Consider the following 24,128-nt stretch of genomic DNA (forward strand, 5'->3'; position numbering starts at 1 on the left):
CTTTTGTTTAGCAGTCTGGTGGTCTTCTGCGGACCCAGTAATCGTATCTTGGCGTGGATGCATCTGAAATGATCGGCCGCAATGGTGAAGAAATAATAGTGGGAGTATTAAATAGCACTTCCTATTGCCCTGTTGCCCGGTTGCCTTTTGGGTGGTAGACCAGAGCAGCAGGTCGTCGGTAGGTGCACCCCGATGAATTCCGGTTCGTGACCAGGTTCGCGACGCTATCGGATTTGCCGAAGGACAAGAAGAATACTGCCTTCAACTCCCATGATGGCTTCGGGAAAGTTTAACATTCGCATCGGGCCTGGCCTTTGGCGCATCCTTGGACCAGACAGACGCTGCACATGCGAATCTCGGCTTACTTGGACAATGGCTGGGAAGTCGGGCGTACTTCTGCTAGAGGCTTAGTCTGTACATGGATTTCCAGCAATGAACAGGGAAACATCAACGATTCTCGTCGTCTGGATTCGAGTGAATACCACCTCTTGCTATTGGAATTGGCTGGTCCTCTGCCTGGCTGTTTCAACCTGTAAATACGCAACCCATTTTTCGTCACTGCAGAGGACGTCAAATCTAGAACTAGAACGAATAGTTAGCATAAATTCTTCGAGTAGGATAATATAATCTCCCTGAAAGAGTATCAAGGGTCATCAACGCACGTCACATTGCACGTAGATCTGCGAATCCCTGGCGACGGCATTCCCACGCCTATCTTAATACGAAAGATGTCTTTTATCGAAGCCTGGATCCAGGTCGATCGCCAATATCTGCAATGATGGAATAATCAAGGCGTATTGGACACATAGGAGCATGATTGGGTATCGCGGGTGAGCTGAATGCATGCATATGTGTTTAGAAGATTCAAGAGGATGAGGTTGCAAGAGAGGTGAGGCTCGGATTGAGTTCATGGCAAGACTCGCTAGTCACACGCTAAGAGGCAATATAATAGAAAGGTATAGAAGTCGAGAAATCGACGTCTGCAGAATATAGAAACAGTTAGATCTTTATAAAAGCTAGAATTCATACCTCAGTGCTCAATAATACTAAGTCTCTGTAGATCTTTTCTTCTCTGGAAGCCTTGGGTAAATACCGAGCATTATATTCCACGTGACTCCTTATATCCCGACCCCCGTGCCCCGATCTGCCAAGTTAGATTTTCTTATTCAAATTAGCAAAAATGACAGGAACAAACGATTGGGTAGGTGAGGATATCAAAAGACTCTGATACAGCTCTCGATCCAAGTCATACCTCCGATATTTACAGTCACGTGTACCCTGTCAGAGAAACCAAGGTGCTGTGTACTTAACACCTTTGGCATTGCCGCTGAAAGAGCAATTGATCATAAAGGGCATGCAAAACCAGTTCTGACATCTATGCATTTGTGCTTCTGCACTATGTCTGCTCAGCAACCCGTCTTCCTTCTTTCTCATCCGCGCTATCCATCTATTTGTTCTTCCTTAAGTTTTGTCCCTGGGTTCCTGCTATTGTCGTGCTCTCGAGGCTCTCGGACACTTTTCGATCATCGAGTCCTTGGCTTCTTTACACTCGTATTTGCGTGCCCCTTCTTCATTTTCAGTGAACAGAATCATTGCCACTTGTCCGCAGAGGGCACGGCACTCAGATCACCACGGAGCCACGGAATATGGACTCCGTCGAACTCCTGTGTATATGTACAGGTCTCTTACAACAGCCAACGGCTTTTGAACATTTACAAGATATGGTATTGATTCCGCTCGTCGCTTACCCCACCAGTTTGCGCAATGTAGTGCTTGTGTGCATGGAACAGTTCTCTGCATACCGTCTGTATATTCTATGCTTAGTATTCTCTCCTGTTCGGTACGATTGACTGGTCGCAATCGTGGCATGCACAAGGCACAGCAGTCTGCCGTGACCGATTACAGAACAAGCTCTATTCGACGCCAGCGAAGGGCAAGGTGACACATATGCGGGCACTCGCAACAACTTTTCCGTCTTTATCGCGACGATGATGGAAAACCATTCTGGCGTAAAAATGAGAAATGGCGTAACATTTGGAATTGAAGAGGGAAAAGGTCCCGAAACCAGTTTTCTTGCCACGACTCGAATATGGGAAAGAGTTTTGAAAAAATCGAATATCGGTCAGCGGCTAGAAACACAGATGGATTTATAAACCAAGTACGTCTTGACATTCCTTCACTTTTGTTTGCCCTGTCTGGAGGTCCTAGAACGACAGCTGGCGGCTGTGCTTGAATATGCTAGAGATGGAAATGTTGGGGCTGGTTCCCTGCTGAATTCCATTGCCGCGAATTTGGAAGATCAGATGCTGCGCTTTGAGACGTGGTCCTCTGATGTTGACGCGAAGACTGGGACTCTGGGAGAAGAGCCTTTTCCGGGTGCCTTCTCAGACGATGCGAATTGGTGCTTTGGCCTAGTCAAGGAACGACTGTTGAAGATTCTGGAGCTGGCAGGGAGAGTGTCAGATGGTTTGAGTGCCGTATTCGGGGTCTTGCGGTATGTTGATGATACGTCTTCGAGGTCAGAAAGCCCCTTCGTTTACTTCTCTACTCTTTCCACTAACATATTTCCACTAGGGACCTGATAGCTCAAAGATTACAAGTGCCTGGTCGTCACGTTTCTAGGACCATCAGCGAGATCGATCCAGTACTGCAGAGTCTGGATGTTATGGTTCGTCAGGTACTGCAATCCCAAGCTGTCTTTCGAAAGAAGAGTAACTACTGGGAGCATCGGCAGAAGATCCTGCAAGCCAATGATGCCGGACGCTCGTCTGGCCCATCCGATCTACCGACGCCAAGCCCATCCAGAACTTCTAATGAGAGCCCAAGTTCCATAAGCTACCCTGACAGGATTATACGACCTGAGATAGCAGTTAGTGACTCCGACAAAGGCAAGGGCCCTGAGGATGTCACTAGGAGGACCTCGATTCCTGAAATTACACATTCGAGTTTGGCCGACAGAGCGATTGCCAAACCCAAAGGCTCCGAGAGGACATGGCAGGGAAAGCCGCCACCAATAAATAGCCAGATATCTGTCGCTTATCAAGCCGATCGACTAAAAGCTAAACTCGAAATGCTTTTAGAACGCCACTTCCATGACAAGGACTGGATACAGAAATTAGACAACGAGATCAGTGTGATTCTCGACGAAGAATCTTTAAGAGCCATGTTTAACTGCTCGTGTGAGATTTGCATACCAGCTCGGGGACTGGCGACTTCTTCATCCAACCGAGGTGGAGAATTGCAATTGGACGGGGTTGGGGACTCATTGCGGCTACTGGCCACGTGTATCCTCGCCGAAAAGCCGTTCCTGATCATCTTGCTGCTCTCTGTAGATATCGACGATGATGCATTTGAGGAATGTAAGTCTGAAACGCAACTGGTCGGCTTGGCTCGCATCGCACTCGTCGACGCCAGAATCCTTCTCCAACTTAAAGGGCTCTTTTTCGGAGTCGGCATAATGCGATACCTGAGATCATCAAGGAAAGAAGACATACCACAGGAAGCGGAAAGAGCATGGATCTTGACTGAAATACTAGAGCTCACCAGGAAGCTTTCATTCCCTACTGATGCCTTCGACGAGGAAATTCGAGATATGATGATCGGGCAACTTACATTTGCTACCACAGCACAAATGGCAACGGACCGGACAAGTAAGTGCTTTCCTGAATTATGAGAAGATCAAGTATCTAGCCAGTCACTTGGTTTCATTATCATGGACATGATTTGGTTCCTTGTAGGTGGCAGCTCTCTGGTTGTGCACACGGATGGTCTTCGCGCCAAGCCTACGTCCAGGCCACCGGCCACTTCCTTCGACCGGATAAAGGGCATCTCCAAAGAGACATTCGCCAAACTCTAGAATCAAATACAGCTAGCTCAAGCTTTCGAAGTTGCTTATATCTTGATCCAGCCCACTGGGCGACTTGGGTTAAATGGGACCCCGGGGGAGAATTATGCATATGCGGACCTGCATTTGAGGAGACTATGGACGGTTGAAGCTCCAGGGGACTCGTCTCGGGGGCTTGACCGTAGTCGAAATAAAAGTCTGGATGCGAGCACTAAGGAGACTGCTGGCGAAATAGCGGACTTGGGTAATTATGTTGAGATGGGTAGAATGTCTTTAAATGGCTGTAAGTCCATCTCATTCCTTCTACGAGACCGACTACTGACTCGCAAGTAAGTATCGCAAGATACAAGAAAGAAGGTGTTGGGGAGGTAGAAGCCGGATGCCGAATCCGCATCTATAAGTCGCCTAACAGACAGCGTATGCGTTTTGTTATTTGTGGCTTCGAAAAAGACCCGAACCGACACACTTCTTTTCAAGGTATGCTTCACTCCCCCAGCAGAACATACGCGATAACTTGACGCTTTGTAGCTTTGACTGAAAATCTTATATTCGTTCCGTTGTATTGCTATGGCAGCCATCCCGGAGAATTCAGTGCCAAGCTCCAGCCGAAGTCAGGGTCGACGAAAGATATCAACATCCCATATATATTCACATTCCAGAGACCAATTCTTCCGACTTCTTGGACGAGAACGTTATTTACTTGATAGCCGAGACGTGTTTATCGTTCGGAAGGACGAGGCGGGACATTAAAAAATCTCACCCGATGAACACTGGAGTGTCAGTCTGGAGATAAACCCTCTTTTTCAATCGATTACTCAAATAGATGTTCTAGATATGAGGGACAGATTGGTGCCCTGGTTGATTCGATTGGTTTGCAGGACTCGAAAGGGAAAGAAAAGACTCGCTCTCGCTTTTGGTCGGTCAGTGCTGGCTTTTCAACTGGCTTTGGGTGTGGGGGGGATTGTTGTTGTTGTTGTATTTATTTACGTCGGGCGGGTGGGTGTGGGGGGGAGAGGGGTGGGTTTCTTCTTTTCCTTTTCTTTTTTTCTTTTTCGGCTTGTTACGCTCATCTACTTACGCTCAAAGGAAGAAAGGAAAAAAAGAACGAATAGGTATAGATCCGGACCCCACCGCAAGACGTACCCTGTAAAAAAAAAGAAAAAAAAAAAAAAAAAAAAACACTTACTGCAACTAACCACCTGTAATCTTCAAGTTTTCGCTCTCGGCAAAGTACTCCGTAGTAGGAAGTCACAGTACATCCCGACTTGGCCAAACCCATATCTAGATAAGCACTCTACGGAACATAGATATATAGATACTATCAAGGAAATCTACCTCGAATGAAGTAGCCCTCCCTCTACATACGGCAAGGAACCCATCCACGACTACTTACTTGCTTACTTACCCTTTACCTTCCTTCCTAGAAGCACCAGCGACAAGAACAGCGACGACGCGAACCACCCACCAACCAGACCACCCAGGCAGACAAGCACCGCCTTCTCTCCTCCTCCTCTTCGTCATCTCCTCCCAAGACTTGAATCCCATCTCCTCTCCCTCCGTCCCTCCGTCTCTCCGCTCCGATCATCGAACCAAGAATGCGCCCATCATCATCATCATCAATAACAACCCCCCTCGCCCTCCTCCTCGCCGCAGCAGGCTCCATCCTCGCCCAGGACCTATCGCGCCCAATCGTTATCACGCAGGAGGCAGAGGTGAACCAGAGGACGCGAGTCGGCCGGCTAGCCTACGGCGCGTCGAACCTCGACTTTGGGTACGCGGCTGGGGTGGGGATTAATTTTGGGCGTGGTTCGTTGCCCTTTTTTTTTTTTTTTCGGGAGGGGTGTGGGGGGGAGGGGGTTGTTTGTTTTTTTTTTTCCTTCTTTTTTTTTCTTTTTTCCTTTTTCTTCCTTTTACTGACTCATGCAGGTACGGTCGGCGGCGGCTTCAACGCCGGCGTTCCCGGCGCCGGCGAGGACGGCGCTATGCGGGGCCAGTGGACGGTGTCGGCGGATAACATCACTTTTGGGCTGGAGGCGGCCTTTGGGGGGGTGGCGGTGGAAGTAGCGGCGCGGGTGGATCCGGGGACGGGCAAGTTGACGGTGTGGGTTAATGGGGAGGAGGTGCGGCTTTGAGAGAGGTTGAAAAGGGAGGGGCGGCAAGGGATTGCGAAAGTAAGAAAAGAAAAAAAAGAAAGAGAAAAAAAAAACCCACACGTAAACATCAAGATGCGCCAAGGGAATCGAATCACGACCCCGTACCCAGCCCATCCCAGCCCAGCCAGCGATGGAAGCTAGGAGATAGAAAGAAGCCACGAAGAATAATTATTGCGAGAAGAGCAACAGGTGTGTGTGTGTGTTTTGAAACCATCAATATGAAATTACACATGATATGAAATGGAATTTCTCAACCAGTGACCATCCCTTTGAAACTCGTACTTTCCGAGAGTTGGTGTTCTTTTGCGCCTATCGACCCCCTCCAAAAAGCAAAACCAGAACCAGAACCAGAACCAGAATACTGCGGTGGAAAGCCGTCTCCCGCTCTTCACTTACACCGTAGATAGAAAACATCCATCGTTCGCTCACCCGGACCCCCAACCCCACTTACTCAGCAGCTGAACCTCTTCGTCGCCGCCCAACTCTCCCTCGTGCGCCCACGAATCGGCGTCAAGGGCTTCCTCCTCCCCTCCACTGCTGCCTTCCGGTAGCCAACCAGCCGACTAAACGCGCCGCCACGCTGCCTCAGAGCGTCGAACGCGCCCCTCTCCACCACCCGGCCCTGCTCGACCACCACGACCTCATCCGCGATCCGCATCATGTCCAACCCGTGGCTGATGAGCACCACGGCCGTCCCACCCTCGGCGCTGTCCCGGCCGCGATCCATCAGCCGCTTGACCGTCTCGCGGATGGCATCCGCCGAGACAGCGTCCAGGGCGCTGGTGGCCTCGTCCATGACCAAGAGCATCGGCCTCCGCACGAGAGCGCGGGCGATTGCGATTCGCTGCGCCTGTCCGCCCGAGAGGCCCATGCCACCCTCGCCGATCTGAGTTGCGTAGCCGTTGGGGAGCGACGCGATGAAATCGTGGATCCCGGCCTCCCTCGCAGCCATCACGGCAGCGTGTACGTTTGCGAACGGCGAGCCGGGCGGTAATCCGTAGATGATGTTCGCGAGCACCGAGGATGGGAAGAGCAGGGAAGACTGCGAGACGAAGGAGACGTAGGTGCGCAGGGACGAGACGTTGCATTCTTCGATTGGGATGCCGCCGAATGTCAAGGCAGGCGGCTGGCCGGGTAGCGGGCGGTCAGGTGCGTAGAGGCCGAGGAGGATAGATGCGATGGTGCTCTTTCCGGAGCCCGAGGGCCCGACGATGGCGGTACATGTTCCGGCTGCGAAGGTCAGGGAGACGGAATCAAGGGTCTTGATGTGCGGGCGGGTGGGGTAGGTGAAGGAGAGATTGTTGAGGACGATGGGGAAGGGCGTTGCAAGGCGTTTGTGGCCGCCGCTGGAAGGGACGAGAGGTAGGTTCGCAAGGTAGAGCATGTGTGTTGCTGTTGTGCGGGAGGTGTTGATTTGCGGGACGAAGCTCAGCATTGAGACTGCGTTAGCGATGCCGAAGAGGAGCAGATTGACGACTTCTAGAATGGCGGACAGGGGCCGCTCGTTCTGGGTTATTAGGACGGCGCCGTAGTAAAATACCACTGCCGTGACGAGGTAGCTCAGTGTATCGGAGAGACCGAACAAAAGACCCGAGTAGGCTCCGCGCAGGGTACCAGTGTGATATGTGACTTCTGTGGCGGCATTGTACTTACGCTTGAAGTGGCTCTCCAGTGTCAAGGCTCGAACAACGCGGATATTCGCGAAGGTTTCTGTAAAGATGCTACTGGCGAGGTCGGATTCCTTGTTGCTTTTGCTTTCCCAACGTGCACTGGTCCAGTTGAACAGCCTTGTGGTGGCATACATGACCGGCGCGCATGCGAGAGCCACAAGAGTCAGTTTCCAGGCAAGGCCAAATGACCAGAGGATAGAGATCGTTATCATCCAGAACGTCGTGAAGATTAGTCCCGCGAAACGACCGACAAGATTCCGCATCTCCTCGGCATTTCTATCCAAACACTCGTTGAGTCTTTGGGGGGAGTTACGCTCCTTGTCGAACCATGACCGCGGCTGCGCCATTATACGCTTCAGTGCCTCAACTCGCAGGGTATTGACCCATGCCTGCCCGGCGTGTTCGAGGGAATAATGGGTGGTGAATGTCGCAGCAGCATCAGTGATTGCTATACCGAGGAGTATCAGAGCCCATTTCAAAGCCTCTGCGTTGCGGTTTTCGACCAGGTAGTAAACCTGCAAAAGTTTGGCGAAGACGTAAGCGAAGGCTGGTGTTCCTCCTGCAACAACCAAAGCAGCGGCAAATCCGAGGACCAGAAAGAAACGGTCTCGCCACTTGAGTGTCGGCCAGATGCTGCCGAATATTTGCTTCAGTGATGCTGGCTTCTCGCCTTCTTCATCATTCGGAGCTGCAATTGAGACTGGAAGCTGGGTCGTGAGTTCGATTTGTTCGACTGGCTGAGAGGAGCCAATGAGTCCGGTGTGGATTGCAGGAAGTTTAGAACGACGCTTCGTCTTTTTTGTCTTGGCTGGAACTTCTGGGCCTGGGACCGGCATTGCATCTTGAGCGAGTGGAGGAGGCATCGGTTCGAACTTCTTACGTTGAGTAGGCTTTGGCGATAAAAACTCCTTGAGAGACGGCCGTCGAAGCATACTGGATTGGAAAGGCTGGAAGACTCCGTCGTCGAGATGCGGCAGAGGAGTTGCCCAAACTCTGTCCGCTTGAAGTGCATAGGCCTGCGCCGCTCCACCACCGAGTGTCAGTGGTCGACTACCATGGGGCCCTGTGCCCCGGCTAAAAGCCGCCTGACTTCCTTGTTGCATACCAAGGATCTTCGTGATGTAGTCCTCCTCCTGCGGGATCCTCCCATCATAGTATCCGGGCGGAGAGCTAGCAGTAGGCGAAGTGGGCTCGGATTTCCTTCGTTGCTCGGTTATGACTGGCAAATTATCTTGTTCTTGTGCTTCCGGCAAGAAAGATGCAAAAGTGCCGTGCTTCTTCTCTGCAAGCTTGTTGCGATATCCTTCCTGGACCACCAGGCCATGCTCGAGAACGTAGACGTATTCATCACCCAGAATTTGCGTAACGTCGTGCGTAATCACAATAGTCGTCTTGCCCTTTCGCCACTCTCGCACTGTCTGCGTGACTTTCTCTCTGCTCGTCTGATCCAACGCGCTTGTCGCCTCATCTAGAATAACAATGGGGGAATCGCGAAGTCTGGCTCTGGCGAGCGCGATTCGCTGTTGCTGACCACCACTCAGAGACTTTCCATTTGATCCAACGACCGTATTGAGACCATCTGGGAGATTGTAGAGGGTTTGCTCGAGGTCGGCGGTCTTAGTCGCTTGCAAAATATCTGCTCGGGTGACAGGCGCGCTTCTTCCGAACTCGATGTTTTGGAGGATTGTCTCGTTGAAGAGCACGCTTTGTTGTTGGACTAACGTAACATTTTGTCGAAGCCAGTCCGAATCTAGAGTTTGAACCGAGTTCCCGTCGATGAGAACTTGCCCTCGTAGAGGCTCATAATATTTTAAGATCAGGTTGCTTAATGTGCTCTTGCCGGAACCACTGGCTCCTACGATCCAAGTTGTTTCGCCAGCTGGGAAAAAAAAGGAAGCATTTTCCAGGACGATTTGCTGCAGATTCGATGGATATGCAAAGGATACCTGCGTATATTAGCGAAAGCTCGTTGCAAGGTTTTGGAACATACCCCTTTGATTTCAATATCGCCTTCGCAAGTCTCGGGCCTGAAGATACCAGCCATGCGTGTCACGGCTCTCCCATTCTCCATCTGTGACATGATGGCCTTCAAGGTCTGTCCGGCTGACATGCCCTTCCTCAAGACTAGCCACTGCGGCAGAATTGTTTCCACCGCTTGCATAGCCGCCAAGCAGGAGTAAAAGGTCGTCAGGATCCCACCGGGATCCACACCCTGCTTGACCAACACGAGACCAAACCAAAACCCTTGAACGAAGAGGGCAACCATCACGAACTTGGTGATGCCGAATTGCAACGCATTGCACCGCGCCTGTATCAGATAGCTGATTGCAACATTCTTGATGGTTTCGCAGTACTGCCAAACTTCCTGGTCCTGCCCATTGTATGCCTTGACCGTGTTAATGGCTGTGATGGCCGTATTCGCATATTTCGATGCTTTGGTAAGTTCGCGCTTTTGGGCCTCGATCGCAGGACCGAGTTGCATCGAAACAAAAAAGAGTAGAACGCCTGCAAGCGGAAATGTCGAGATGACGACGAGAGTCAATTTCCAGGAGTAATAGAATGCGAGTCCAAGAGCCGCACAGGAGCCGAAGATCTCGTAGGCGAGGAAGCCCATCGGCTGGGACACTGCCAACTGTAGCTCTCGGATTTGTCTTCGGCTGTCAGCGAGGCTATTGGAGAGAAGAAGGGGGAAACTCACGTTTGTATACGGATCAGAAACGAACCGATACCATCCTGCCGAAGATCATACCACTCCATCTCCTTGTTCAGCATCCCTATAAACAGCTGCTCGCGCGCACTCTTTGCCTGTAGTTCTCCAAACACCATCCACAGGCCAAGAAATGCACCCTCTGCCACCCATGCCACCCCGCCGAGCGCAACAAGCGCAATACACCACCCTTTGATCCCATCGATGGTCTCCTGCCCGTTCAGAGTCCCCAGTCCAAATTTCGTCAACACCGAGAAAATCTTGCCGAAGAAGATAGACGACGCGGGCTTCAACAGAGCAGATACCAGGGTCGCGAAGAGCGCAACGACTATGATAGCGGTATGCTGTCGAGTCGTGAAGGCGAATAATGAGCCCCATGATACCTTGCCTCCGTCCTTGCTGTCGTTGACGTCGAGAGGTTCGCCTCGTAGCCGATCCGTCGAGCCATCGGGACTTGCAGGCATGCTGAAGGCGGTACTACGGTCGGTTTCGAAGCTCCGTGAGCTTCTGTAGGAGAGGATTGCCATGTGGGATGTGTGGAATGGAAGGTCGATTGGAATGCTTGCGGAGGATTCTGGTTGAGGTTGTAGCTGGCATGGTGGAGAAGAATTTGAACGGGGAAATGAGGGCCATCGAGATCCCAGAATAATACCAAGGGCATCACGGTGTACACGTTTGATTGTTCTCGGAGTGTGTTGCGGTCGCCGCCTCCCCTTAGTATTGTCTGCTTAGCGAAGAATGCAATTTGTTCCATTGTTCTCGGAGTACGCGAAAAATAATTACCCACTCCCCTTTGAACTTTGAAGAGAAGTAGTCAGTAGCCAACAAGATAATCCATGCTTCGGCTACTAGCATCAATCTTGGGGTATGCCCAGCCCAAGATGGCAGTATGTCCGGCACTTTCACGAGGAATGGATCTCAGCACGCTTCAAGACATCAGTAGGGACCTTTGCATATAGGCAATGCAAAATAGAGAGCGGAATGCCAAACACTGGTTAGGCGAGGGTTTCAAACAGACCCACTCAACAGAGGTGTGATATACCTAGGGAAGTGAGCAATTGCTTTTCGTGCCCGGGCTTCACTATGTCATTGTCAGTGAAAGTCAAATCTTTTGTATTGGGAGCCGTAGGGCCGTTTTCTAATATTCGTTCCGCTTTCAACATCGAGACCGGATGTCTTCCCATTTGTGGTCATTCCAGATATGGCGAAAGCGAAGCCGCCCAATGTGGCGCGGCCGATCTCGTCGCCTGGACGTCAATTGTGTGATATATGCGGCGGGGTATCCCCCCAAGTATCTCTGATATGCCCACTACGTCCTCAGGCCTTCGAAGCTGCAGCTTTCTGAGCCTCCTCGTAAATCCAATCGTTCAGGCCATTTCTATTCCTCGCAATCTCCACAGCATAAAACTGCATCCTCGGAACTAGCTCCCCAGTCAGCCATAATCCCAAGCCAGCTCCCAACCACAGCACAAATTAACTCACCGAAAATCGTCTCCTTCTCCCCATACTCGACCTTCGGGCTGTTCCTCAACATGGTACCAAAGTTATAATCGTCAACCTTCTTCTCGTAGGCCATCAGAAACTTGCGCCACCGCTCCTTGCCCGTCTTGCTTTTCATCTGGTCCTCGTCGATGGTGGCCGCGGGGTCGAACTCGGGGAAGTCAGTCTTGAGATGGGTGTAGATTTCCTCATCAATTTTGGTGAGGCGAAGGGTCGAGCCGCGAACTTTCTCGAGGATGGCCCAGTAGGTTTCCATGTGCTGGACGACTGTGGTGGGGTTAGAGGCGGACTGGGGAGCGGGTAGGAAGAGGTGGTGAAGGGTGCACCTTTGACGGCGAACTGCTTTTCAATCTGCGGGCGCATTAGCTGAGGGTTTATTGCTGTGCGATGAGGAGAGAGAGAGATATCGCACATCTTCGAGGTTTTCGGCCTTGTTGGGGTTGAAATTGGCGGGGGCAGCTGCCAGGCCGGACGCTGCTTGCGCGGGGTCAAAGGGATCGAATTCTGTCATTTGGAGAGACGTCGGTAGAATATCTCGGGGGTTTGAATGATGGTGCGGCTTGTGAGTTTGTGAAAGTTGTAACAGGTTTGTAGGATTTGAGTCGCTGATGAAGTGGTAGATACGGTCGTACTGGGCTGGGTTGATTGAGGCTTGCGGATCGAGGGCCGAGGGGCCGGAAGGGATGGAAAAATTAAAAACTTCACCTTCAGTATGACGGATGCGCCGGCTTCTCTTCGGGCTTAAGCGATAAGCCAGCGGTGGCTTTTCTTCCGCTTTTTCACCTTCGACTCGAGGGCAAGACAGTCGATGTCCATACCTACTGATCTTATAGCTGATTCTAGTCCGCGTCTTACTGTGCCATTGAGCAGTCAACTGCCAGTGCTTTCCGAAAGAAGAGACGCTTGCTTGATGGAATCCGTTGGGCAAAAGATAATCTCTCGTCGTACATCATGTGACTTAGGGGCTGGTAATAGTGGCAGAAATGATTGCTGCAATGCTGCAATGACTGACTACACTGAGCGCTAGCTAATTAAGGGTGGGAGGGAAAAGCAAATCAGGATTGTTTCTACGAGAGCGGAATACTCCACGTGCAATGATCCAACAGCAGATCTCGTGATGCATGGTATTGGCATCTGCACTCAGCTGCGAGGGGGAAGGGGGAAGGGGGAAGGGGGAAGGGTAGAGAAGATGGAGAAGGAGAAGAACAAAGAGCAATTGCATACGGGCTCTTAACAGACATCGACGTCCCATGTATTGAGGATGAAGAATGGTGAATCCGATCCGAGACGAGCGTTTGCACTGCACGGTGCCTGCCATGCCATGCCATTGGCCAACCAAGCGACCGATGGACGATGGTCCGCTCCTTCCGTTTTCATTCTCATCTACATTTCCATTTCCCATTTCCATTTCCATCTCCACCTCCATCTCCACCTCCACCTCCACCTCCATCTCCACCTCCACCTCCACCTCCACCTCCATCTCTATCTCCATCTCCATTTCCATCTCCATCCAACATTTTCGACTCGACCAGTGCACCCCAGAGCCGGCCCCAGCAGAATTGACATCAATCGACTGAGACGCACTTCCCGGGTACTGCTGATTATCCCAACCCAGCCCAGCCCAACTCGTCGACACAGCACTGATTACAAATAAGAGTCAGTCTATCAGCCTCCTCTCCTGTCGTCCAACCTTCATTATTCACCTTTCACCTTTCACATTTCACTCCAACACCTCCCCCTTCTAACATCACCGCCCACCCGCCGCAGTGTCTCTCCGCCGCTCTGTCATCGGCTCCCTCCGCAGCGTCTCTCCTTTCCTCAGTCGCCCTCCCAACGACGAGCTCGATCCCCAACCAGCCGTCCGCGCAATGAGTACCGCAGAGTCTATGGCCAGCCCGCCGGCCCGATACACTCCCGCGAGTCTCTTCCGCAGAGCGACCGGCGCCTCATCAGCCCCGTCGACCCCTGAGAGCAGCTTCAGAAGCAGCAGCGTGATGATGCGCTGCATGGAAGAAGATCGTCCCATACTTGGTTACGATCGCGAAGTTGACCTCGTTGGCACCAAGGCCGAATGCGAGGGCGATTTCGACCTGGAATTTATGCGCGTGCTGGCGAAAAAGTATAAGGCGACGGGCGGACACCCTCTATTTGCGCTCCCTCCGTCTGTCAAACGAAGAATTTACGGCTTTTGCTTCCCCAACGAAGCTCGCAAGATCAACTTGTCGCCCTATTTTGCCACGAAAGCCGTGTTCCCTGAGGGCTACTTTGCGAATCCATGGGATATTCTAGATTCGGTGGCAGGGGGACTCGAGGCTTCTTCTCAGCTCCGCAATGAGCTGATGACTTATTTCTGGACCGCATACCATTTCCATGTCACCCTCAACGAGTTCAGCGGACCGAAGCTATCTCCGCTGTCTCATGTCTGGCTGATTGAGCATCTCGACGCTGTTCAGCACCTCACAATCGAAGTCGACTTCACACGCTTCGGATGTAGTCACCTGAGAGATGCGAAGAGATTCGGGTACAATATGACCAAGACCACCTTGCTGTTTGCCATAATTGTGCGCGGGCTTGGAGACCGTCCTGCTCATTCAAATATTTCGCAGATACACCTGATGTGTCGACGGTACTCTGGTGCTCGTCCGCCCGACCACTTGTGGGTCACTGAAACTGATGGTATGACACACCTTTACGGCAATGTTGAGTCCCACAGCTAATCAAAAGCCAGCGCGATACTGCCCTGTTGAAGCCCTGAATATTTGCAACAATCTCATGGCTCTGCGCGGCATCATTGACCAATGTCGAGTATCGGGCTTTCCAATGGGCTTCTCTCTCGAGCTTCTGGACACTCTTTTCAAAGTCGAAGAGACGCCGCCCAGTTATTTTTTCCCTATCGAAGAGGCCTGGCCGGTTGTAACGCCACAAATATCTCTACCGTTTTCGGAAGTGCGCTCGCCAATCATCCCTTTTCCAAGCTTTGAGCAACCAAGCGTCACTAGTTCTCTGCCGGCGAGCTACTCTCTCAGGCTGCGCAACTCCGCTAGTACGCGGACCCTGATCGAGGAAATCGAAGATGAGATGAATAGCCGTTCGCCGACACTGGTGTCGGAGGGCAGTCATGTTCTCGGCAACTTCTCTGATGCAGGAGATTTCGGGCAGCAGGAACTTGGAGATAGCGTAGCCACCGACGAACAAGTCCGGCAAGATGAGGTCCAAATTTCTGAAATGACAACTTCTGAGCACCCTGACTCAAGTCCTCACTTCACCAGCTGTACTATGCTGGACACCTCATCTCCTGTGATTATACCCACGCCTTCTTTGACTTCTAATGAGATGCCAGCTTCTCTTCTGGCGCCTAGTCCTGTTTCGGCTCCTCTTGAAGATCTGGAATATGGACAAATTTCGACTCTTCTCGCACCATCGCTACTCTCGCCACTCGCAGACGATCATGACGACTCCCCCGCGGCTGAGGCTGTCTCGACACCAGACCTGTCCTCAGATCTACTTTTCAACTTGCCAACAACTCGAAAGGTTTCAAATGCCTCTGAAGGTACGGGATGCATTCATAAACCAGAAGAGATTACAGGCGTCACGGCAACAACTCCTCCGAGCCCGCATCTTGTGCCGCCGATATTTGGAGAAGGAAAACGGACACCGGGTCATGTTACGCCTCCAGCTCCTTTAACACCTCTCATGGCACCAAAGTCCTATCAAGACCAGAGGCATATTCGGACCCCAGTGTCCCCAAAGCTTCGCCCACTTACACCGATGTCTCGGTCGAGAATTCCTCGAGCTATGGCCGCATCGTCACCCACACCCAAGACCCCAAACCGTATGAATGCATTAAATGAGCAAGACCCCGCTTTTATCAGTACGCTTAGCGCAATGAGATCTTTTGATAAACGCCCGAATTCGAAGACTAGGATCGCTTCTCCTGCCAAGAAGCCCGACTCTTTGGGCATTATACTTCCTGGTCCGTCTAAGAGAAAGTACTTTTCTTTCGTCAATCGGCTCCGAGGAGTATCAAATACTTGAAGGATAAGGCTGGGTAGAGAAGAGCGGTGATATATCTAATTTCTCAACTGTGGGTATTATGTATATACAAGTTGTTCAATCATAAGGTTGACCTTTCCTTCGGTTTTCAGAGCGTCGGAGACCCCGGATGGAATCTGCAGGACAGTATGTCTGCCGTGATGGTGTTTTACTTTTTTACTCCCGGCTTTGCGAAGAATGGTCTCGATGAAAAAGTGAGATCGTAATCTCTAGCTTTCTAATTGAGCAATCCTCAGTGAGGTCTTGCCACTTTTATCCGATGACTACACAGGGCTACCAATCCAAAGGACCGCAGATACCTTGAATCGTATTGTTAATTACGATTACATGTATGGATTGTCTATTAAAGGAGTATTCTACTTATGGGAGTTTATTAACCACGTAGTTTCAATTGAAAAAAGGAGGGAGGGAGGGCTAACTTTTCACGGATCGCGTAATGAAGGGTAAGTCAGTATTAATTCTGTTTACCTCGTCACCCTTTTTGAACAGATGGAACGGCGATTTTATAATTGAATGATAGTACGATCTCAGGTTTGCATAGTTCAGTAGGGGTCGTTGATTTTTTCCTTCCTTGGCAATGTAAGCAATTCCAATTCCACAATCCTATTTTGGCCATGATTTAAGTGAATGAGCGCGAGGTCTACGCGTCTCGCTTAGCGAGGGTGAGTCAATACGCGCTAGTAGTGTTAGCTCTGAGGTATATAGCAGGAACATTCTTTTCTGATACTTGATAAGTTTCCTCTGTACACAACATCTCGACACACCTTCCACTACATACTCCACATAATCTCGACAACAAACCTACGCGTACTTAACGCAACGTAGCAGCAATACCTTTCCAACTCTTCGACACATCCTCAAAAGCAAAGGAGTAAAACGAATCTGACAAACCAAGAGCCTGATATTATCATGGCGCACCAACGCCGCTACGAGAGTGAGGAGGAGCTTGCTGCTTGGTTGACTTTCGAGCGCCAAGAGCAGTCATCATCGAGACCCGGCGCCGGTAGCAATCCTCATGCCCACTCAGGCTCTGCCAACAGATACGATCCTCGTGGAGACCGCAGCGACTTTGTTGCTCCATCCGCAACACCAATTCCTCCCAAGCGCAAGGAACAGAGCCACTCGAGGCCATCCGCCGCCTGTAACGCGTCAGCCCATCCAACTCTGTCCCGCCGCTACGACCCCCGTGGTGCCCGTAGCGACGTCGTGGCTCCATCCGCACCCCCAGACACGCAGCAAGCTGCTCGCAGAGAACAAGCTCCGAAAGCCACGACACAGCTTCCAAAACCCCGCCACCCCTCAGAAGGCACATGCAAAATGAGATGCACCTTCTACCACAGCGTTCTCTGTCCCTCCTCCAAGAACCCGGAAACCGTGTGGATCGACCCCGCCTACAAACCCAAGCCCGCCCCCGCCCCTGCTCCCGCTATCGTACCCCTCGTCGCCATACCATCTGTCATCCCCGTCAACAAAGGCATCAAGCTTTGGGAGGACTTCGGCGAGCGGGGGGGCGACGCGCTGGAGATGGTGAACTGGGAGGAATTCGCACTCGAGAACGCTTGGAGGGAGCGCGAGCAGGCAGGCTCAGGCTGGTATCGACATTGGAACGGAACTGCAAGGCGGGGATGAAGGTGAGGCTGTGGATCTGTGGATCTGTGTGCTAATGGACACCTCGCTCTATACGAGATGGCTGGGTATAGGAGGGAGAGTCGAAGGTTACAGATCTCAGCGTCTTGGGATGTGGACCTGCTTGAGAAAGGCCTCAGATTTGGGGGTTTGTTTCTGCTACTTTGCGAGCTACTCTGGTGTGTGTGTTAGGGATGGGATGCTGGGGCTACGGCTCGTCTTGGTTCATGAGCAGTATCTCGTAGATGATATGGTGGGTCAGGGCCATGGTGGGTTAGATTGGGTAAATGTACCTATCTGTATAAAGAGAAAAGAGAAAAAAAAATCAGAGCTGCGTCATTCGCATTCGCGGCTGCTTTCTTCTTAATTACTACCTTGCGAAAGTGATTTTTATATAAATCAAGTGTGTTTTTGGAATGCTGTATAATATAATATATTGAGTTCTCGAGAATTTTCTCGCGTTTTCTTTTTGCTTTCATCTTTTATATATCGCTATTATCTTTTTTATCCGCACCCGTATACCTAAGCAATATCAGTCCACCTCCGACAACAGACCAGAACATATCACACAACCACTTTCACACAAGTGCTTTTCCGAAAACCATAAATGCAGATACTAAGATATGATCTCCTTATCAGGTCAACATGCTTTTTTGACTAAGATCTTCTTCATCTTTAATACTATCGAGAGAAAAAAAACCGGTATCGAGTTATGGCAGCTACAATTATACCTACACCTACAGCCGTGGATCCTACATGCCTGTTCCTGGGAGACCTTCTACGCGCCTACGATCGTCTTGATCGCCCAGTCATTCACCTGGCTAATCTAAGCCGCCGCTACTCTCCCGAGACGAGCTATCCCAGCATTGCTCGTTCACGGCGCAATATCCACGTCTCTCCGAGACAACAGATTCCCCATCTCTCTCTGTTAAAAAGAGTCGAGAAGCTCTCCGAGCAGCTAGCTACCAAGGAGATTTCGAAGACTCCAGGCTGAGAGAAGAGACGTGTAAGAGACCGGCTTGGCAGTGAGGAACGGACCGAATACCTACTCTGGAGACTCTCAATCTCCCATTGCAGTCGGACGTGCGAGTCTACAGAAAAGTGAAAGGAAAGGGTACAGGCAACTGAGATCTTTGGAGGAGGTCGAGGACCAACGAGGCAAGTACGTCAAACACTCCTAGGGCTGGCTACCTCTCCCAAAGACGTCTCCACAAATTTCGAAGCACGTGTCGCAGACGACAAGGAGGATTGGGAATGGAGACTTGCGCACGCCGATCGTAAGACCGCTAGTAAGTTACTTACCACCGTATTCCAATTCTCCGCCGCCTATGAGTGAGTGAGTGAGTGTGTGAGTGGTCACTGACACGGGTGGAACCAGCGGCCAAGCGGGCGGAATCCGCAAAGGATAACGCGGAAGGCTCGACGCGTTCGCGAGCTCGAGTCGGAGATTTGGACGCCAGGAAATATTTTAGGGCGTATACCGAGGATGGCATCCCGAGATGGTACCTACTTGCCCCGTCACCAGGAGGAGCTGCTTAGATTTGGGCGCCATTCCAGTCCCAAAGGTCCATCAGGAGAATGGCCGCCGAAGCTGCTGCTCAAGCCAAGAGAGATACTGCTGCTGTAACTGCCGCTCAAGCCAAGCTCAATTTTTGCAAGATGAAAGGAGGATGAGGAGAGAAAGGCAAGCAAGAAGTTTGCAGATGCTCAAGAGGCTGGCGACTGCCATGGCTGGGAAGATCTGGCTGCTGCTGAGGCCGCTCGCAAGACCACTTGGCAGTAAATCACTTCAGTTCTGAAGTTGCGCGCATGGCCTGGAAGACAGCGTAAGGGGTAGATGGCATCTGTGCTGCGATTTATCTCTCTTCTTCATTGTTACATACAGCCCGGTGAGACTGTTCACTTGGATCGCCCGCGGACTTTTGGTTATCTCGGCATCACAAGGTAGATAGCAGTCAATCATGCCATAAGGTTTTCTATCATGAGCCGAGAAAATTCCTCGCCCTTGACTTCTATAGTGACGCGCTGTGGTAGTTTTGCTTTAATCTTGCAGGCATGCGGCGTGGAGCTGTCTTCGATCAATCATGTAGTGCAATATTCTACGCGTACTTTTATATACTTGACTCCTCACACACATCCTACATATGATACCTAGAGCATACGCTTTGGACTACTAGAGTCCCTTTGTTCCCACCGTCACTTGTTGGAAGTGTATATAGTTTCTTCTCCTACGCCCACCAATCACTTGGCGATGCTCAGTTGTGATTACGTAAGATATTTTCTATTCCTCGCTTCTGGCCATATATCAACAACCACGTGGAACGACCAGCTTCCCCTTTCAGCACGATAACACCCCAACGTTTTAAATTTTCTTCTGGGGTCCGACCTTTAAGAAGTGGTGGGAAGCCTTCAGCTGTGGAGATGCTAGATGGATTTAGTCAATTGAGAGGCGTATTTCAACGATCTGCAGCGAAAGGCGCAAACTTGTCGCATCCGTCCTGCTTGCTGGTCAACTATTAGATTTTGGCTTGCACGGTAATGGTATCGGGCCCGGAAAGGATTATGAAATGTGGAGTCACGTGCAGTGAGATATTTTCGAGCTTGCTCGCGGGCGCGAGTTCTGAAACGGTGGTGGTGAATAGAAAGAAAGGGGTTTGTATATCGACTCAACTGATATCTCTCTATCAGCGATTTAAAGCTAGGCCAGGTACTCGTTTTGTTATATAAGGGCTATGGGATCTTACTTTTTTGGGTAGTAAACAGTCAATATATATATATATATATATCAATAGTCAGGATACTAGGTTATCGAAGGTGAAATGTATATCAGACTCACCTTTTACAAAAGAGCTGCCGCTAGGGTTGATTCAGTCTTCAGAAACAACACTACGTACGTGCGTGGTCTTAAAAAATACATGCTATTCTTTAAAAGATCGTAGGAAGGGACAAAGAGAATGGAGTTGTTGAAATGGTTGTTATTCACTTATCATATCATTCACTCGTCGAGGATTGAATCGGCCTAGCAAGCCGACGCTAAAAAAAACAATTGTATCCTGAGTGGCTGTTATATCACCCGACAACCAGCGAAAAGCTTCGACCTTAAATAATAACCAACGACTTCTCAAAGGCAACAATACACCTTCTGACTTTTCGATCTACGCAACCAAAGAAAGACTTGTACCGACTGCTTTGTGACCACGATACCTGACGGCGGCAGGCTTCCCAGAAACTTCGATCTCTTCTGTAAGTTTCTACTCCTCCCAGACTTGTCGGTGCGTATCGTGTCGTATCGATCCCTCTTCTTCCTTTCAAGACCCCATCGAGCGCGCAAAGACTTTCTATTCCTCCCAGACTCGTCGCTGCGTATCGTATCGATCTCTCTTTTTCCATTCAAGACGCCATCGAGTGCGCAAAAACCTCAGCAGTATAGAGCTGACACAACATAGCAGCACCCTTGAACTCAGCGCCCCTAGAAAGACCAATATGAATACGAATTTGTATCATCCGGGACCGAAACCCGCTGTCGTCAACCTAGTTCGGTTCGTGTGGGCTGAGGCCACCCGAACTATATACGGCCGGCTCCGATTCGGTCTCCATCCCGGACACCTCGCGCAGATGTTCCACGATGGCTACGTGCGAGGATCTGAACTGGGCGACGACTACATCATGGCCTCCCACTCGCTGGCTAACGCGATGCTCACCAACTTGGAGAACAAGATGGTGTTCAGGCACCTGCCGCCATTCGAGCAATACCTGGCCACCATCTACTACGACCCGCTCAAGAAGATGGCCTTTGAGATTGCCATGTACCACCGGTTTGAGAACGAGTTCACGTTGATGTGGGCGTACATGGACGAGTTCATGTACGAGACTCTGGGTGAGTCGCGATACCAGTTGCCGTGTTTTTTCCCCCTCTTCTTCTTCTCTTTCTTCTTGCGCTAACGCAAGAGCAGTAACAGCAGATCCGCTGAACGAGTCTGAAGTCCAATGGTTACGATCTGCCGAGTTGGTCATCCGCAGAGAGGTCGAGGACCACTACCAAGGCAAGTTCTCCTCCCGTATCGATCGCCCGCGCGAGTCGCAGAGCTGATTCTCGCCGCCAGAAAACATGAGGCTCCTCACGCAGTACGAGGAGCAAGAGGAGAGGGAGCTGGCAGAGGATCCGAGAAGGCGTGCCACGCTCTTCATCCAAGGCTACGAGATGGACCCGTTCGGCCCGCGGGAGAGATGGTCGTCGTGGGAAGGTCCCGGGGCGTGGCCCGAATCTTATACCAAGCCACCACCGCTACCAGACCTGGTCCCGACACCATCACCACGTACCGCCAGAGTCGCCAGCCCGGCGGGTGGTATCAAGGCTCGCGAGGAAATAGAAGCCGGCACAGCTGCAGAGACTGCCCAGGGTCTTCGGAACGCAGCCCACCATCACCCCGCCGTCGGCGCCGATCTGATCCCCCAGCGGTCGGTAGCCCCTCTCCCCTTCCCACCACCAGTAACCCCCAAGAACAAAACGCTCTACCCACCTCTCGCCGCCGAGCTTCCTTCCAGAGAATTCCGAAACCGCCCTTTCAGCCACAACGCGTCGCCCAAGAGACGCCGGCGCCCACCTCCGAGATCCCGGCCGTCCATCAAGGTCAGCAAAGAGGAGCCGCTTCCGGAAGATCATGCAAGAGCGTGGGCTAATGAAGACTTCTCGCAACAGGTTCCCGTCGACCCGCAACCACGTCCTGAACGCGACGAGCGAGACCACTACGAGTCGGATTTCGGGGGCTGGAGTGGCCTTGCACTTTGGTGGAGCTGGACGTGTGACCGCTTTTGAGTAGCACCCCCCCCCCCCCCCCCCCCCCCCCCCGAATAATGTTTGAGCGAGGATCTGTCTGTCTGTCTGTCTGTATAACACCACCGGATAAGGAGTTTGCGAAGATCTGTGGTCGGTCACCTGGCGTGTGAGTTGCGCTGCTAGAATTGAGCACGGAGCATAAAATCCAAAACATGCTTCCTCGGGCTCACAGCCAAGGCAGCATTTCCTCACGTCAAAAGTAGCTAGTAATTTCATGCCTTTTCCTACGGCCTCGATCCCCAGAGCCTGTTGTCGATCGATTGCCTTTTGGCGCTTATTTCTGGTTTGCTTTCCAACTTTGCAATCTCGTTCTTTTTATCATAACAGTTGAAAATCACCCTGCCGTTTTGGGGCGGTAAACAAGACGCGCCCGAAAATCTTGGCTGCGCTTCGAGAGGTCTCTCTCGAGATCTATGGCCGGGATAGATCGATCCGTGAAGCCAATTGTCGTGACAACTTTCAAGCCGCGTGAGTCGATCCGGCGTGCTTTTCTCTTTTCTCGCACGAACACATAACTTGCAACGATTCCACTCCACCGTCGCCCATCTGTATCTTGATATGTATCGATGAACCTCCAGCGGGGCGTTGTGTATCACGAGACCGCATAATTTGGCAAGCACGGCAGATCAGTGAGCTCTCGGGGAAGGCGATCGGAATGAAATTTCACCCTGTCCTACATGGTTGAGAGTCAGGATATGGAAGGGCCAAGGGTAGAGTAAATCATGCCACCGCCTTTACCTATGTTCACCACGACAGAATAGTTGGCAGATTGATTTATAAATTATATTACAAATTGACTCGTTTGCCGAGCAAAAGCTGGGAGGAGCAGGCCACTTCCAAAACCAACAGCTATTATCTAGATCTCGAGATAGTGTACTAATCAACAGCCTAGACTTCCTCGGTCCCTTTCCTTCTTGAGCCACAACAATACCTCGCCAGCCTTAACGTCCTCGTTTTGTCATTCATGTCATCCGGGCCTGTCTAACAAACCTAACATAGGGGGCAGATCTCACATGAGCATTGAATACAAAGCATCTCGGAATTTCTCTTTCGGTATGTGCTCTCGGGACTGCGCCTCCGATGATACTGAGGCAGAATCCAACAGTATTTTTCGTGCTGCTTGGACAAGCTAGGTGACCAGTTGCTTCCTACTGCAGGGCCACTTATGGGAGAACTTTTATTGAGCTGCTATAGTCTCTCCAATTCCTTTTACATGCTCTCTGGCACTTGAAGAATATATTAAACTGCTATGGGAGATATCATGGCCGACTCCTTGGCGCATGCACTCCCAGGACACTGGAATAAATAAGAGATCGTAAGATTGAGCCTAGAGAAACTTCACCTTAGATCAGAATTCACACCGGCTTGGTTTCACAAGAGCCTTGGTTCTTTTGCCGCGCTTTTGTGATTCCTCGCCGCAATCGACAAGTAAACAGTGAAGTGACATCTACGCGAGCCTTAGCGCCAACCTTAAATCCTTCCCGGGAGGGTAAAGTTACCGATCTCCAAGCTGACGAGGACTCTGATAGTCTCCATTTTGAACCTGGCATATCGAGGATCACAGTCAATCGACAATCACCGGCAATTGAGGATCACTGTCGATTGAGGATCACTGTCAATTGAGTTAACTCCCCGTCAATCAAAGCCATACAGCCGCAGAAATAACAAGTTGAACGACACCCGTGCGATAATCTAACCCTGACAAGGGCGCGCTCATTGCACTTGCTTGTGAGCGACT

General features: G+C 51.0%; 8 protein-coding genes across 8 annotated transcripts; 6 read left to right on the forward strand and 2 right to left on the reverse strand.

Moving 5' to 3' along the window:
- Positions 1 to 2,015: 2,015 nt before the first annotated feature.
- L3040_005120 (uncharacterized protein) lies at positions 2,016 to 4,216 on the forward strand (the record flags this gene model as incomplete). Its single annotated transcript, XM_066157231.1, has 2 exons — positions 2,016 to 2,121; positions 4,179 to 4,216. The coding sequence occupies 2 exons, from the start codon at positions 2,016 to 2,018 to the stop codon at positions 4,214 to 4,216; spliced, it is 144 nt and encodes a 47-aa protein (XP_066011548.1).
- Positions 4,217 to 5,439: 1,223 nt separating this feature from the next.
- Positions 5,440 to 5,976, forward strand: L3040_005121 (uncharacterized protein; the record flags this gene model as incomplete). Its single annotated transcript, XM_007296178.1, has 2 exons — positions 5,440 to 5,650; positions 5,771 to 5,976. 2 exons carry the CDS (start codon positions 5,440 to 5,442, stop codon positions 5,974 to 5,976), a joined length of 417 nt encoding a protein of 138 aa, XP_007296240.1.
- A 472-nt stretch (positions 5,977 to 6,448) lies between these two features.
- L3040_005122 (uncharacterized protein) lies at positions 6,449 to 10,901 on the reverse strand (the record flags this gene model as incomplete). The annotated part of the gene is made up of 3 exons (XM_007296179.2): positions 6,449 to 9,613; positions 9,658 to 10,318; positions 10,366 to 10,901. 3 exons carry the CDS (start codon positions 10,899 to 10,901, stop codon positions 6,449 to 6,451), a joined length of 4,362 nt encoding a protein of 1,453 aa, XP_007296241.2.
- A 790-nt stretch (positions 10,902 to 11,691) lies between these two features.
- On the reverse strand, positions 11,692 to 12,385 carry L3040_005123 (uncharacterized protein; the record flags this gene model as incomplete). The annotated part of the gene is made up of 4 exons (XM_007296180.1): positions 11,692 to 11,795; positions 11,857 to 12,141; positions 12,201 to 12,225; positions 12,287 to 12,385. The coding sequence occupies 4 exons, from the start codon at positions 12,383 to 12,385 to the stop codon at positions 11,692 to 11,694; spliced, it is 513 nt and encodes a 170-aa protein (XP_007296242.1).
- Positions 12,386 to 13,742: 1,357 nt separating this feature from the next.
- On the forward strand, positions 13,743 to 15,909 carry L3040_005124 (uncharacterized protein; the record flags this gene model as incomplete). The annotated part of the gene is made up of 2 exons (XM_066157233.1): positions 13,743 to 14,550; positions 14,603 to 15,909. 2 exons carry the CDS (start codon positions 13,743 to 13,745, stop codon positions 15,907 to 15,909), a joined length of 2,115 nt encoding a protein of 704 aa, XP_066011549.1.
- A 927-nt stretch (positions 15,910 to 16,836) lies between these two features.
- Positions 16,837 to 17,556, forward strand: L3040_005125 (uncharacterized protein; the record flags this gene model as incomplete). The annotated part of the gene is made up of 1 exon (XM_066157234.1): positions 16,837 to 17,556. One exon carries the CDS (start codon positions 16,837 to 16,839, stop codon positions 17,554 to 17,556), a length of 720 nt encoding a protein of 239 aa, XP_066011550.1.
- Positions 17,557 to 18,265: 709 nt separating this feature from the next.
- L3040_005126 (uncharacterized protein) lies at positions 18,266 to 19,092 on the forward strand (the record flags this gene model as incomplete). The annotated part of the gene is made up of 3 exons (XM_066157235.1): positions 18,266 to 18,425; positions 18,735 to 18,842; positions 18,932 to 19,092. 3 exons carry the CDS (start codon positions 18,266 to 18,268, stop codon positions 19,090 to 19,092), a joined length of 429 nt encoding a protein of 142 aa, XP_066011551.1.
- Positions 19,093 to 21,036: 1,944 nt separating this feature from the next.
- Positions 21,037 to 22,369, forward strand: L3040_005127 (uncharacterized protein; the record flags this gene model as incomplete). Its single annotated transcript, XM_066157236.1, has 4 exons — positions 21,037 to 21,430; positions 21,507 to 21,611; positions 21,657 to 22,183; positions 22,253 to 22,369. 4 exons carry the CDS (start codon positions 21,037 to 21,039, stop codon positions 22,367 to 22,369), a joined length of 1,143 nt encoding a protein of 380 aa, XP_066011552.1.
- Between the last annotated feature and the right edge of the window lie 1,759 nt (positions 22,370 to 24,128).

This window comes from Drepanopeziza brunnea, assembly GCF_022702325.1.
Source record: "Drepanopeziza brunnea f. sp. 'multigermtubi' strain 214-2 chromosome Unknown ctg8, whole genome shotgun sequence".
Lineage (NCBI taxonomy): Eukaryota > Fungi > Ascomycota > Leotiomycetes > Helotiales > Drepanopezizaceae > Drepanopeziza > Drepanopeziza brunnea.